The following is a 16,133-nucleotide window of genomic DNA, read 5'->3' on the forward strand; positions in this document are numbered from 1 at the left end:
GTGTTGCACATGGCACAGTGTGGTGCACTGATTATCAGTACATGGTAAGGGCTGAGCACTGTGCACTGTGTAGTGTATACAGCAGGTTGTGTTGCACATGGCAGTGTGGTGCACTGATTATCAGTAGATGGTTAGAGGCTGAGCTGAGCACTGTGCAGTGTATACAGCAGGTTGTGTTGCACATGGCACAGTGTGGTGCACTGATTATCAGTACATGGTTAGAGGCTGAGCTGAGCACTGTGCAGTGTATACAGCAGGTTGTGTTGCACATGGCACAGTGTGGTGCACTGATTATCAGTACATGGTTAGAGGCTGAGCTGAGCACTGTGCAGTGTATACAGCAGGTTGTGTTGCACATGGCACAGTGTGGTGCACTGATTATCAGTACATGGTTAGAGGCTGAGCTGAGCACTGTGTGCAGTGTATATAGCAGGTTGTGTTGCACATGGCACAGTGTGGTGCACTGATTATCAGTAGATGGTTAGAGGCTGAGCTGAGCACTGTGCAGTGTATACAGCAGGTTGTGTTGCACATGGCACAGTGTGGTGCACTGATTATCAGTACATGGTTAGAGGCTGAGCTGAGCACTGTGCAGTGTATACAGCAGGTTGTGTTGCACATGGCACAGTGTGGTGCACTGATTATCAGTACATGGTTAGAGGCTGAGCTGAGCACTGTGCAGTGTATACAGCAGGTTGTGTTGCACATGGCACAGTGTGGTGCACTGATTATCAGTACATGGTTAGAGGCTGAGCTGAGCACTGTGTGCAGTGTCTATAGCAGGTTGTGTTGCACATGGCACAGTGTGGTGCACTGATTATCAGTAGATGGTAAGGGCTGAGCACTGTGTGCACTGTGCAGTGTATATAGCAGGTTGCATTGCACATGGCACAGTGTGGTGCACTGATTATCAGTAGATGGTTAGGGCTGAGCACTGTGTATATAGCAGGCTGAGTTACACATTGCACAGTGTGGTGGGGCTGAGCAATGCGCGTGTACTGTACATACAGTAGCAGGCTGTGTACTGTGCAGGGCTGCTGCCAGTGCCTGTGTATGTGTGTGCCTGTGCTGCTGCTGCTGCTGTACCTGATGACGTCACTCGGAACCCGCCGCCACCATACACACACAGTCACACGCATAGCGAGTGAGAGACTCGGGCAGCGTCGTGCTCGCTGCTGCTGCCGCCCCCTCCTCCCAGGCGCCTGATCCCCCCTCTCTCCCTCGTGCGCGGCCCCGCTCCTCCGCGTGCCTGGTGCCGGGTTCCCGAGGCCGCGCCCGGCGGTGTCTCCATCAGTCCCCGCTCCCGGGAGCTGTGCGCCACTCACCGCGGACAGAGAGACGGGTACACCGGACACCTTCCGACCCCCGGACATGCAGCCGCCCCCGCCCAGGCTGAGGAGCAGCAGGAGGAGGAGATGAGGCTCCGCAATGGCACTTTCCTGACGCTGCTCGCCTTCTGCCTCTGCATCTTCCTCTCCCTGTCCTGGTACACGGCGTTCTCCGGGCAGAAAGGTGAGCCCCCGCCGCCGCCGGTCCCTCCTCACCCGCAGCAAGGTCACTGTGCGGGTACCCTAATGCCATGCCCCCTGTGTGTGTTATTGGCATGGCCAGCCACCTCTGACCCCTGGTCTGGCAGGGTCAGGCTTGCCCTCTGGCTTGATAGGCAACATTGCTGGGCATACCAGCCCCTGGCATGTATGGCAGGAGTACTGTGTGCCCAGGTTGTGGTGGTGACAGCTTCGGAGTGCTGTGTACCCAGGTTAGGGGTTGGCAGTCACTGGCATGTGTGGCTGGAGTACTGTGTGCCTTGGTGGTGACAGCTCCTGGCATGTGTGCTCTGAGTATTTACCCAGGTTGGGGGTTGGCAGGCACTGGCATGTGACAGGCTGTCAGGCACTAGTATCTGACAGGTTGGTTAGGCACTGGCATGTACCACCTTTGTTGTGGTGGTGACAGCTCCTGGCATGTGTGCCCGGAGTGCTGTGTACCCAGGTTGGGTGTTGGCAGTCACTGGCATGTGTGGTAGGAGTGCAGTGTACCCAGGTGAGGAGGCTGGCACTCACTGACATGTATCACTTAGGTTGTGGTGTTTGCAGCTCCTGGTATGTGTGCTCTGAGTGCTGTGTACCCAGGTTGGCAAGCACTGACATGTATGGTAGGAGTGCAATGTACACAGGTTAGAAGGTTGCCAGTGTATGACATGTGCGGTAGGAGTGCAATGTACACAGGTTAGAAGGTTGCCAGTGTATGACATGTGCGGTAGGAGTGCAGTGTACCCTGAATGGAAGTTTGCCAGACCTTGGCATTTGTAGCAAGAGTGCTCTGTGCTTAGGATAAGACGTTGACAGCTCCTGGTATGTGTGCTCGGAGTACTGTGTACCCAGGTTGGGTATTGGCAGTCACTGGCATGTGACAGGTTGGCAGGCACTGGCATGTGTAGTAGGAGTGCAGTGTACCCAGATAGTAATGTTGGCATCCCCTGGCATATGTGCTTGGAGTGCTGTGTTCCTAGATTTGGTGTTGGAAGCCTCTGGCATGTGTGCTGTTATATAGGCCCCCTTCATGTTTTATAGTAGTGGGTATGCTGAAGATTTGTTGTTGGCACCACCCCCTTTGCATGATTGACATCTGTGTTTGGCAGCCTCAGATTGTGATGACCCCCTGTTCTGTGTCCTGCCCCCTGTACGTTAGTGGTGTAATAAGGTGCTCGGTGTGTCTTGCCATTTGCGGATTGTTAGGCTGTTTCTAGGAGCTAGCACTCAGCAGAGTGACTGGCATGGTTACAGGTCCCTGTGCTCTCCTGGGCGCATCTTTCCTCCAGTTCCAGTCTCCTGTATTCTGTTTATGCCTGTCCATAGCTGCTCCCAGTCTTATTTTCTTGTTCTCTCATGACCTTTATCAATGTATCTTCTGAATTACCAAATGTATATTTTGTCTCCTGTGTATACAATGTTTCTGTGCATCAGCCTTCTCTATTAGTGTTGTTTTTTTTTGAAGTCTGAATATTTTGTTGCTGTTCTAGAGCATCAAACACCTCTCTCCAATGAATGTCCCAGACACAGAATGAGTTTGTATTTACACAACCTGCTATATCCCCAGCCTTGCTTCTCTCCTACATCTGTGTGATCTATGTCACAACCTAGTGTTCTCTTTTTTTTTTTTTTTTCCCCCACCCGTTGCCTCATTATGGTACAGCGTAAATGTTCTTACGTTATTATTATTGTTCCCCTTTGTGTAGGCACCTTAGATTGCCGTGCTGTAAGTGTGAATGGACGGCTTCTGTGCACAGTGCTACATGCCCTTTATATTGTGACGTATCTCTGAGATTTTTTTTTTTTTCTGGTATAATTGTCCTTGCCTTATTATTTGGAAGGCTGGGGTGTTTATGCAGTCGGTCGGTTTTGAACATCCAGATGTAGTTTAAAATGATTCCCACAGAACTAGGACTAATAAAAGGAAAAATATTTATAGAGATGTAAGCTAAAGTCATTAAGAAAAGAGTCATGCCAGATTAATGTGATGTTTCTGCGAGGAAGTACATTGGATATTTGTCGTGTAAGTATTGTGGTTTTGGGCAATCACTTGATACAGTTCCTAATAACAGAACAGCTGTATACAATAAAGCACCATGACTACGGGAGGAAGTGTACACTGTTAGATTACTGGCATAGTGATAGGATGTTATATAGGGGTGTGTATCGTTTGACCGGCAGTGTCAACATACCGACGCTGGGATCCCATTGAGATGCCCGAGAAGGGGGGGGGGGGGCGCGAAGGAACAAAGCCCCTTGAGGGCTCTCCACACAGGTGTTCTGTTCCCACTCTATGGGTATCGTGGACACCGACAAGTGGGACTAGTCCCTGTTGGTCTGCATGCCGACCATTGGGATTGTGTGGGGGCGGCATGTAGGTACCAGGATTATCCGCCGGTCACATAACTACATCCCTTATATATAGTGTTCACTCTAGGCTGTTTTAGCAGGGCGCTGCGCCCTGCCCGATTTTTTTTTTCAAGGGCAAAACCCGCCCTGCCCTTTCTGCGGCGCCCTGCTAAAACAGCCACCCGCTTTCTGCCCCCTCAGCGTGTAAAGATGCCGCGTGCATGCGCGCGGCATCCATTCACGCTGTCAGAGAGCTTGGGGGAAGCCCAGCACCTCCGTAGGTGCTGGGCACGCCCCCAACAGTGACGGCGCCGGCCGCCCACGCCCCCGTCTGTGGACTGAAACGCCCACTTGCATTACGTGCAAGTGGCCACACCCCCTATTTGCATGGCCACCCCCCCTTTTGGGGCGCTTGTGCCCTTCACGGACCCGCGCCCTGCCCGTCCCCTAGAGTGAACACTATATATAGGAGGACCATACTCCAGTTAGGCTAAACCTGTTAGTAGGGTGATCACAGGCTCCAGTACTAGGCACACTTATTTATAATTATTTATTGATGATCTTTAGCCTGTCTGGGAAGTAAAGCGTCTATACTTACAGCCAGCGCTATGTTTTACCCCTTTCAGATCTAAATCCTGGGACCGGGCCTGGATAGTGAACATGGTTTCACCCGTGTTGTTACCCCTTTCATACAAAGGCAAGGCCCTGAGAAAAATTGCAAGGTAAACTCGGGTCTTGTGCCGGTGTGAAAGGGTCACACAAAGGTCACACAAAGGGTCATGTCCAGGGTTATTCCGGTTCATGCCACGGATATGAAAGGGGTGTTTAAAAGGAGCACATAAAGCTCCATTTAATATAACTCAGTTTCACACCGCAGAGTATCTGGATTGGTCTCGGGAATAACCCTGGTAATGACCAGGGTGATGGACCCAGCACACATAACCCGGGTGGACCCTTTCACACCAACATACGACCCAGGTTTACCCGTCAATTTCCCGGGTCAAAGGCTCTGTGTGAAAGTGGTATTAGTATCACAGTCCAGGACACAAGTCTCTGCAGCAGGACCTAATGACGCAGATCTCTGCAGCAGGACCTAATGACGCAGAAAAATGTCAGATGGGCTTAATCTGGAAAAATGTATTGAATTTAGGCTGTATTAGTAATTGCACTACCTATAAGGAATGTAATTGTGGAGATCTGATCTAGAAATGGATCATGGTGTAGTGTTTTGTTAGATGAGTAGTAACAAGAGCTAATAAAATACTTGGATACTTAAAATCGGTGGTTTTAACATTGTTAATATGAAGGATTGGCACTCCAGCTTCCGTGGAACCGCACAGGCCAACATGCTCTGCCACAGTTTAGCAGTTCATGTATGGTAAAAGAGTGTCAGGAAATGCTGGGATGTGTAGTTCCACAGCAGCTGGAGTGCCACACATTACATAGAAAGAGAATTTGACAGCAGATTAGAACCACTTGGCCCATCTAGTCTAGTCTGCCCATGTGCATACACATACTTACACACTAGGGTTAATATTTTTTATTGTTGTTGGGAGCCAGTTAACCTACCTGTATATTTTTGGATTGTGGGAGGAAACCCGGAGTACCCAGAGGAAACCCACACAAGCGCGGGGAGAATATACAAACTCCACACATTTAGGGCCATGGTTGGAATCGAACCCATTGCCTCAGGGCTGCGAGGCAGTAATGATAACCATTACATCTTCTACTTCTGGCATGAACCCTCTTTTAAACACAGCATGCGGTTTCAGGCATCAGTGTATGAGAAAGTGGGAGGTTTGAAAGACTGGCTGCCATGTTAATAGAAGAAATGCAGAGGTTAAATTACAATGAGATATGAAAAATTGGGCTTGTTTACCTTTTTCTTCTGTAAAGCACTTTAAAGATGACCTAACTGATGCCTTCACGTGTATTCAAGGACAATATGAAGACTTGTCTAACGAGCTTTGTACAGCCAGGACTGTTCAGGTGACCAGGGGGTAAACATTTCCACCAATCGTGTAGAAAGGGACGAGCTGTCAGTGTGAGTTTTGTGGAAGTCACTGCTGAGGGAGGTAGTAAGGGTAATGTCACTGGATGGATTTTTATAATAGATTAGTTGTCTTTCTTACAAGCCATGGTATCAATAGTTATAATGAGAAAAATTAAGCAGTTGGTGTAATTGATCCAGGGAATTAAACTGATTGCCATGTATGGGTCAAGAAGGACCCCCCCCCCTCCTCCTCTGTGCGGTTAAACTGACAGATGTTTACAGGGTTTTCCTCTGCATTCCCCTGCTACAAAACATCCAGGATTTATAAAAGGTTAACCTTGATGCCCCCCCAACCTTACTAACTAGGTAACCTGCATGGGTTTCCCCCCACACTCCAAAGACTGACAGCTGAATTGGCATTTGACCCAAAAAATTAAACCCTATTGTATGTGTGTTTTGTATACATGATATGGAGTGTAAGCTTCCCTGGGGCAGGGACTGATATAAACGAGGGAAATACGATTGTTTTGGAACGTATTGGGCACCTAGTGGGCGATATTCAGTTGTTTTGCTGCTGGGTACCTATTATCTTTGCTTGCCACCTCCTGAGGTGGCGATCAGAAATCCGCCCAAAGTTAAGTTTTTGGGTGCCCAAACTCGGCGCACACAGTAGTTTGCACGGGATTAGATGTATAAAATATTTTGGCGCAATAAGTAATGGGAGCCTGCTGCACTCACGCCCATCAGCAAAACAATGGATTATATTGTCCGTCGGGCACATATTACTTGCAGGCTCCCAAAACAATTTAATTCCTTCCTATGACTGAAATATTCTCTGTAAAGCACTGCAGACTGTGTGCCCTATATAAATACCTGTTTATAATATTATGGCTCTGAAACAATGCTATCACTATGGTGGGACTATATATAGGCCCTATTATTCAGCACAGACAGCTGTTTCTCTGTGTTCTTGTCATGCATCGGTGGTCTAGCAACAGTCTCCCATTCATTCATTGATTGCAGCACCTTCCGCGGCATTTCACAGCCATGTCGCGTTCACCTGTCTACGTATGCGGCACGTGTGCCTTCCATTGGCTGGGATGGAAAAGTACCAGAAACCAGGTATCTTCAGCCTAAAATGACCGTGGCTTCATGGTTTGTCTGGAGTGTAAAGCACTGAAATTAGCCATGGTATCTTATTTTTACATGGCAGGTGAAGAGCCAGGAATACTTTTCCTAAATGTTCCCTTTAAAAGTTGGATTTTATTTTCGGAAAGAGAGCTGTTCTTTGGATTACCTATCCACCCCCTCACCCTAAAGTGGCTTGTGCATATTTGTGGTCTGTCTGACATATCCTTAGTTTTAAAGATTTGAATGAGCCAGCTCCTGGTATTAATTGGGAGCAGTGGTAGGTGAACTCTATTCAAGATACAGAGAGCTGAGGTTGTAGCGGTTATCTAGTCCCTGGTGTAGACTGTGTGTGTTTCTCTTTTACATGAAGAATAACTGATACGTTGATGGTTTGTTTGTTGTATTAAGTATGTTTTGCTGCGCTCCTGCATGCCAGTGTTTTTCTCTTTAAATATAGCTGCTATATTATTTGAGTCGCATAATAGTAGTGAGTGCGGATTCCGACCGCCGGTATTTCACCGGGTGTCAGGATTCTGGCGACAACCGGCAAATTGACTGTCTCCTCTGTACATCACTATACTGCAGAGTTTGTGTTCGTCTGGGATACTGCCTATATGTGTGTGGCATGCTGTTAAGTGCTTTACCCTGCAGTTTACGTTTAAGTGGAGTCATCCTTTCCATTGCCAATCATTAGCTGTTTGCCAATCCTTTTTTTTTTTTTTTTTTTTTTTACATCCTAAGGGGTCTATTCATGAAGCAGTGAAAAGTGTGAAGAAGTGAATCAGTGGAGAAGTTGCCCATGGAAACCAATCAGTTGCTCTGTATAATTTTATAATATGCAAATTATAAATGTTACATCAAAGCTGATTGGTTGCCATGGGCAACTTCTCCACCATCTCACTTCTCCACACTTTTCACTGCTTCATGAATAGACCCCTAATTTTATACTCACACCCCCTTTCACAAGTTGTTATACAAAAATGGAATAATTAGGCTACAACTAATGAGCAAGATTGTAAATACTGTACATTTGTGTAATGTACCCCATACACTTGTGAGATATCAGGTACAATCCCTCGATTTTGACGACATCTGTGAGATAAATCGAAGGATTGTATGCACATTTTAGGTACCATGCGCGGGCACGCTGGTTGAATCTCGCGTCGCAAGATATTAAGTGCTGCACTTAATATTTATTGCACTGCAGGTTGATTGCATGTGTTTTTAAAAACACATGCGTTATATCGCACTGCGGTGCAAAATGGGTATCCGGGCCGCTCCCATTCGGTGGTGACGTGCCCATCACGTGATTACCAGCGATCTATCGCATAATCGCCTGGTAATCACCATGGCAGTTCAGGTGCAATTTCATCGCAACTGAACTGCCGGTGCGATGCCCCGCAATGTTGCGTCGCGGGACATCGCAGAAGTGTATGGGGGCCATAAAGTGTGCTCGTTCCGCTCTGTTCAGACACTAAATATAGATTACAAAAACAACAAGGATTGCTAAATGTTAGTCAAGAAATAAGAGCCATAATCTATGAAGCACAAATCATTTGCTATTTAGTCGAAATGCTGCTTTAAACGACGGTGTTCCTGGACTTCTGCCAGTGCACATGGGTTTATAGCTGATGGCACAGGTAGAGGTGTTGGCACTGCCTGATGAGGAGGAATCGGGCTAAGTGAAAGCTTATTTTACAGTAAAGTGTAGAACCAAGACTTCAGATTAGTATTGTAGCAGTATTTTAAGACCAACACTGGCAAATGTTGTTTTATTTAATAGAGTGGAGTACTAGGCTTTGTGATGTTTGTATAGTGTGCCCTTTTGCATACCTAGCCGCAAGTCCAACCTCAGAGGTTGCTCCCAGGAGTAGAGTATGTTATGTATGGAGCAGGCTTCCCAGCTGCACCAGTGCCAAGCCAATGCATTTTGTACCGCACAGTGGCTGCAGTTTGTAAGTGGTTTGCTCAGTATATATTAATATCATATACTGTAGACTAGATTACTGCAATCAAATAAAATAAAAAAAGAAAGCAGACGCGTTCAATAGGAAAAATAGGACGCTGTAACCCACCATATATGTCAATGTGCACACACAGCGATGTCAAATGTTACAATTAAAAACTAAAACCAACAGCTGAGACAGTAACCATAATAAAGCATTACTCCGGTGGTAAGAATATTAACCAGAATAAGAAAAATTACCAATTCAATGAAAACCAACTTGAAAAGCAGACAGTAATCCTGATGAAGGAAGGATAATGTCTACAGATAACAAAATCAGTTTATGACTATGACATCTGCTTCTCATAGCGATTTCCATAAATAGAGGAGACTATAAAGGAAGTTGCAGGGTCTGAGACCTGACCAGCGTCTCACCAGTAAAGTCAGAAGCAAATATCCATGCAATCGAACAGGAGTCCATATGAACAGCAGTAAAATGATGGTGTCCAGCTGACGGAGGAGAGACGCGTTTCTCCACTGAATGAGGCAGAATCATCAGATAATAAGGGAAGTGCTATTGCCCCATATGTATGCCCAGTAATCAAACACCTGTTTACATGTCTAGATCTCATTAACATTCTCTGTTATAAATGACAATGGGTTAGATTCAATTGTACACAATTTTAATAGATATTCAATTCAGCGCGCAGTTTAGTCCAACTAGTGGTTTTCTGCTCAATCCAACCAAATTGGTATAAACAGCGTTGGGACGGGACACATGCCAGAGAATGCCTGTTCTCTCGCCTAAACACCCTGTTTAAGGCGCGAGTACGGGCATTATCCGACAAAGCATTGCGCTGAATTGAATAGCACGGGATCTCCTTCCCGACGCTGTTCAATTTGCATTCAATTGAATAGAGCCCATTGATAGCAACTACACCAGTGTTTCCCAAACAAGGTCCTCAAGGCACACTAACAGTGCAGGTTTTAAGGTTAGTAATACTTGAGCACAGGTGACTTGATTAGTACCTCCGTTATTTTGAAAGTCATACATCGATGTGTCTGAACCTGCAGTTGGACTGCCATAGCGAGTGGAAGACCTTCGTATGTTTCGTCATGGCAGATGAGATATCCGTGTCTGTGAGATCACGTCTGAGACGTGTGATTGAAGTTTGTGTTAAACTTAGAAAAAGCAGAAATTAAACTCATAAAATGCTATGGCAAGCATACAGTGGAGAAACAATTAGGCGTGCTGCAGTATTTCGATGTATTATCAGCGCCTTTGTCACAATATGCAGAACCCATTGTAATAAGATGTCAAGTGAAGCTGAAAGTTTGTGTAAAGTTAGCCTTCTGTCGTTTTGCAACATCTCTGCCAATTTGCCAATGTTAACATATGTAATCACGGTGGATGGTTTCCCAGAACGTGCTTAGTCAGTCTCTCGCGTACTACCCTTTTTGAAGCGCTTCTACCACCAAAATGCTGCAGCACGGCTTGAAGTTCCAAGTAGGGCATCTGTTTATCAATAACTAGAGTTTACCAAACCCTGCAGCGTTTTACACATGGCTCAGTACATAGAAGATGTCTTCGGTTGATTTCTCTATCATATACTGTAGATATAACAGCTCCAGTTGCAGAACTATTTATTTATTCTTTAGATGGGGTTGCCTTTGTTTTGATATTTCATAATTTTTCTGTTACATTCTTGATGTCATTGTAGGTTTCCAATTAGTAACTGTTGCTCTTGCCTATATTTTTATCTAAACCTAAAATGTAACTAGGATACTATTTGCTTTACTAGGGGGAAAAACAAAAACATGTTTTAGGCCGGTTGCCCAGATTCAATGTGTTAAACACCAGTGACACGCCACGCCAGAAGTGCTCGTGTGTGACATGTGGCGGTAATGAGTTCTTGCACTTGTGCTCGGTGGGGGGTATAAGTGGGGGCACTCCACTGACTGGCTCCCCCACCCCATCTCCCCACTTGCAGTGTATACAGGTAAATAGAGAGTGCTGCGTCACACATACAGTGCTGCAACGTTTTCCCTACCAACTACAAGTAGGTGTTCTGAGTACTTGAAACCAGTGGGCTTCACCCCATGACCTTTTACATGCTGTAGCTAACGTTCAACTAATTAGTTCAGTGGGAACTAGTGACCATACTGTTTGAATAAAACGCCTGATCTATAGCTATTTTTATAGATAGAAATGATTTTTCCTCATTGATGGCACTAATTGCTTGTGATGCGGAAGTTTGACTACTGGCCGAGCATAGCAAATGTCTCTCTCCTCTGTGTGTAAGCTGATGGGCAAACTTTTTGTTACTGTAAAATACATTAGAAATGATTAAAGCATTTATAATATAGCCTTTGCCTAAATGAATGTTTGCACAATAGAATTACTAGTATGTCATAATGAAATGTACTATTTCCCACACTGCGATTCATATTTACCTATGTAGTGTTTTATGCTCTGAGGCACTATACAATTGGGAACAAGCAGCACAGTAGAACGTGGGTGGGTATTAACACACAGCGGTAAGAGGGTCCTGCTCACAAGCTTACAGTCTATAAGGGAATAGGCTTTAGATACTTATACCTCTTTCACATGGCAAAAATAACCCGGTATCGGCCAGACATATTGCACGATGTGAATGGGGCCCTGGAGAATTCCCGGGTCGCCTGACCCAGTAATTCAACTCTGGTAATAAGAAGGGTTATTCCCGAGTTGAATACCGGGTCAGTGGCAGTGTAAATGGGTTCCCGGGTTGATGCGACCAGAGACCCACTTACTACATAGGCAGAGGCGACGCGGAGATTAGCTCATTTCCCAGCGCCGCCTCCACTTCCGCCCCCGCTGCCGGCTCCACCCCCTGCCGCTACGGCAACCGACCCGGCATAATGCGGGGTCGGGATGCCAGCGCAGAGGCTCCAGTGCCGGATCCCACCCGGGAAGGACCAGTTTCCAATTCTCGGGTGGGATTCGGCATTGGAGATGTGAAAGGGGTACTAGGGGATAAGTGCCAGGACCAGACTGCAGTGGGGATAACGTGCTTAATGGGCCTTCGTGTCCCAGTCACTCAGCAGTATTGCTTTGTGGGTGAATTAGTTGTTTGAGGGTAGAAATGGAATAAATGCGAGTTTGGGTGAGCCAGGTACAGGGCTGGTCATCTGCTGACCCTTTTTGGACTTCCAGACATCTTGTACAGGCGTGTGATGTCAGGCATATTGTGCGTACAAAATAAATTGTAGAATGCAAAACACATTAATGTCTAAGCTGAATGAAATATCGCACTTTCGCCCTGTACAAATGCCACATGATCTCCTGAATTAGAGACACTTCTTCAGCGGCGTAGGCATTGCTTATCCTGTCGGCGTTGGCGTTCAGTGGTGTACCATGCAGATATTGATTTGCTGTATGATTCATCTTTTCAAAGGACATTCTGTCCAGGATAATGTCAGTGTCTCCAGCGATGGAGACTCCGTTCTGTGCGCTGCTGTCACGCTGTGAGTAAATGAAAGAAATGATCCGCTTCAATCATTTTGGATTGTGACATCTGTGTACAGTTATTATGGGCTGCTTAAATGTATTTTTTTTTTATTTTTTATTTGACGGTCACTACTGAAAAAAAAAGGTACCCTATGTTGTGGAATTTCAGGCAGGGAGTATCTCTGAGAGTATTTGACGTTAATATATCAGAGACTGTATATTCTTAATGGACAATGTGCGTGAAATAATCAAAGTGTTTATTCTAAGCTAAATCTTGTACACATGGGGGGGTCATTCCGAGTTAATCGTAGCTGTGCTAAATTTAGCACAGCTACGATCGTAAACTCAAACATGCGGGGGGATGTCCAGCACAGGGCTAGTCCCCCCCCCCCCCCCCGCATGTCAGTGCCGGGGACCCCCGCACAAATACAAAAGCATCGCACAGGGGTGATGCCTTTGTATCTGTGGAGTAACTCCCGGCCAGCGCAGCTCCTGTGGCTGGCCGGGAGTTGTGTATCGCTGCCGCCTCCGCAGCGGCTGCGTGAGACGTCATGCAGCCGCTGCGCCATGCCCCCCCAACGGTCCGCCCACACCTGCGTTGGCTGGACCGCTCCTACTAAACGGCGGCTTAACGCCTCCGTTCAGCCCCCTCCCGCCCAGCGACCACCTCTGTCTCAGAGGCGATCGCTGGGCACCGACGACTGCCATGCGCCGGCCCGACCCGATCACTGCGCTGCAACAAACTGCAGCGAGTGATCAGGTCGGAATAACCTCCATGGTCTGTCTTATTCAGGCATGTCCAGACTGCGGCCCCCCAGCTGTTGAGAAACTACACATCCCAGCATGCCCTGACACAGCTTTAGCATTCTCTGACAGCAAAACTGTGTCAGGGCATGCTGGGATATGTAGTTTCACAACAGCTGGAGGGCCGCAGTTTGGACATGCCTGGTCTAATTCCACTGCAGCAGCTGGCATGTCAGGAGGTCCCATAACTAAACAGGCGGTGAAAGCCTGACAGATAGTCACACGTGCTTTGTAGAAATAAACAGTGTGGATTGGTTGATTCCTACACAGGGGCGGTGCCAGTGATGTTACAACAACTTAGTTGCAGCTTTTTGACCTGTATGAGGTCCCATCAGGACATTTCCTAAATATGTAGAAGGAGTTGTTCTATCTATCTATCTATCTATCTATCTATCTATCTATCTATCTATCTATCTATCTATCTATCTATCTATCTATCTATCTATCTATCTATCTATCTATCTATCATGATACAATACCTTCATGGTCCATATCTGAAAATTGCCATTTTCCTGTTTTAGGGCCTGATTCAGGTTTGTTAGCAAAGCAAAAAGGCACACAACTGTGCAAAACCATGCTGCACTGCAGGTGGGGCAGATGTAACATGTGCAGAGAGAGTTAAGGGCCCCATACACTACAGCGACATGTCTGAGGCTAAAGTCAGATGCAATTTCCCTTGACCCACCCAGCAGCTTCCCGGGCGGCAGGATCGCATATGATACATAGCTTGTGGTCCTTTTGCATACGATCCCAGCCATGCCTGCGGGATCCGATATATCACAAGTGCAGCACTACCGACCTAGGGGCCCTGATCCGATGCTCATGGGACTTCGCATCGCATCGGATGTAAAACACATCCGATCTGCCACTTTTCATCCGATTTATCGGCCCGAACGGTCAAAATAGGATGAAATCTGGCATTCTCGTTCTAGTGTATGGGGCCCTTTAGATTTGGGTGGGGTGTTTTCAAACTGAAATCCAAATTGCAGTGTAAAAATAAAGCAGACAGTATTTACCCTGCGCAGAAACAATATAACCAACCCAAATCTAACTCTCTCTGCACATGTTACATTTTCCCCACCTGCAGTGTAACATGGTTTTGCCCAGTTGTGCACTCTTTTTGCTTTGCTAACAAACCTGACTAAGGCCCTTATTCATTAACTGTATGCACAAATATATGTGCAAACCCCCCCCCCCCCCCCTCTCCCCCGCCCGGCGTGTGGTACTTTGGACTTTGCAGTTCTGTAGAAGCGTTTCAACAGAGGTACTTGTTCAGAGGTGCTGACATGAGTTTGTTTTTATTATTGTTATCCCAGGCGGATGTGCTGGAGCATATCCTGCGCTGGAATTGGCAGCATTTCTGGCAAGCGTTTATATTAGCAGCTTCATACCTTCATATCCCTTGTACAATGAAAGTGTTCTTGTGTGTGTGATACTAATTCTCTCTTAGCAACTGAAAACTTTGTGCTGGATTTTTTTCTTTACTTTCCTAGCGCCAATAATAGTTGGCTTAGGTTCTACTATTTTGATGCTTCTTGCCAAATACTAGGACTAACAGTTCTACTCGTGTCATTTGTCCGTAAAAATATTACTGTAACCACTGGGAATTTCATTTCCCCCATTGTTTTTTTATTCTTTGGTTACCATAGTGTGCAGCGCCCAGAGCCAATAACCAAGAGAGGAGACGGATTCAGCAGGTTTTGTAGTATTTTAAGGGGTGAATCATTTGTTGCCCCGTTCTGGCCCAAGTTCACCTTGGGGTGGGGTGGGGTGGGGGGACGCATTTCTTTTTGCAGCCTCCTAAAGTGGCTTGAAGAAATGTGCGAAAAGTCCTATCTAGGACTTTAGATGGGTTTACCTGCTATTCATGGCTAAACTCTGTCTATTTGGGAGCGACAAGTGCCTAAATGGATGGGAAGCCGGAACAATTTGATTGCTTCTTTGGAAGACCCATTATAGCGACGCACACATTTTTTTAGCCCCCCCCCTGCCCCCTCTAAAAGTAACTTCCCACGCTAACTTCTTTGGGAAGACGAATAGAGAGGACATGAGAGATTTTTTTTTTTTTAAGTTTTAAATCGGGCAACAGGTTTAGAGGAATGTGCTGTTGACTGTTCCAAATTATTTATTTATTTTTAAAAATAACATTTGGGGGAAACAAGTTTATTTTTGTATTTTAATTTTTTTTTCCTCCATCCCAGACCAGCACACCCTTCCAGTTTTATAAAGTCCCAGTATGTTTCTGGCATTTGCAGGGAGCTTGTCCAAAAATATGACCGGATGAGCTGCAGTTTCTTTAACCATCTAGGCTGTGTCTTTAGAGCAGAAATCCTGCGTGTCGCAGTTTGCTGTACGCAGCACCTCTCGCCCCTGCAGCACTTACCTCCCCTGCAGCCCCTGCCAGCTTCATTGGCCCAAACTGGCCTGATTTCTCTGTTTGTTTGCAGCTGGCTCTTCTGCTGTGGGTTTGTACGGAGTAGTGTACACCGACTGTCTTGGCAATGTGCAGAGATGCAGGGACCGGTAAGGGCATTATAGGCTATACATTTACTAATGAGTTACACAGCAAATGACGAGAGTTGGGATAGGGATTATATTTGCACAAAGGAACCTTTTGGGACTGATGCAGGGTACAAAGTCAATTTGCATAGCACATAGTGTGTGATAAGCTCTGCACATGCTCAGAAGGCAAGCGTATGCTGCTATACAGACCCTACCAAAAATGTATACATATCAAACCTTTCAGCCAAAGAGGTGGGAAGGGGCATATTCTACTACTTATGGAAAATAATTGGATAACGGGAGCCTCCTCCAAGCAGTGTCACTAGAGGGCTGCTGCATACAGATGTCTTTCCCAGAACTCCCCTGTCCTATATACACTCCTGGAGA

General features: G+C 46.4%; 1 protein-coding gene across 1 annotated transcript in view; it reads left to right on the forward strand.

The window, feature by feature from the left end:
* The first annotated feature begins 1,199 nt into the window (after nt 1-1,199).
* The window catches only part of MGAT4B (alpha-1,3-mannosyl-glycoprotein 4-beta-N-acetylglucosaminyltransferase B), a 530,095-nt gene continuing 515,161 nt past the window's right edge, over nt 1,200-16,133 (forward strand). The window contains exon 1 of the mRNA XM_063928535.1: nt 1,200-1,512. Coding sequence (XP_063784605.1) covers nt 1,416-1,512 — 97 coding nt within the window. The 5' untranslated portion in view covers nt 1,200-1,415. The remainder of the gene's footprint in view (nt 1,513-16,133) is intronic.

This window comes from Pseudophryne corroboree, chromosome 6 (assembly GCF_028390025.1).
Source record: "Pseudophryne corroboree isolate aPseCor3 chromosome 6, aPseCor3.hap2, whole genome shotgun sequence".
In the NCBI taxonomy this organism is placed as follows: Eukaryota; Metazoa; Chordata; class Amphibia; order Anura; family Myobatrachidae; genus Pseudophryne; species Pseudophryne corroboree.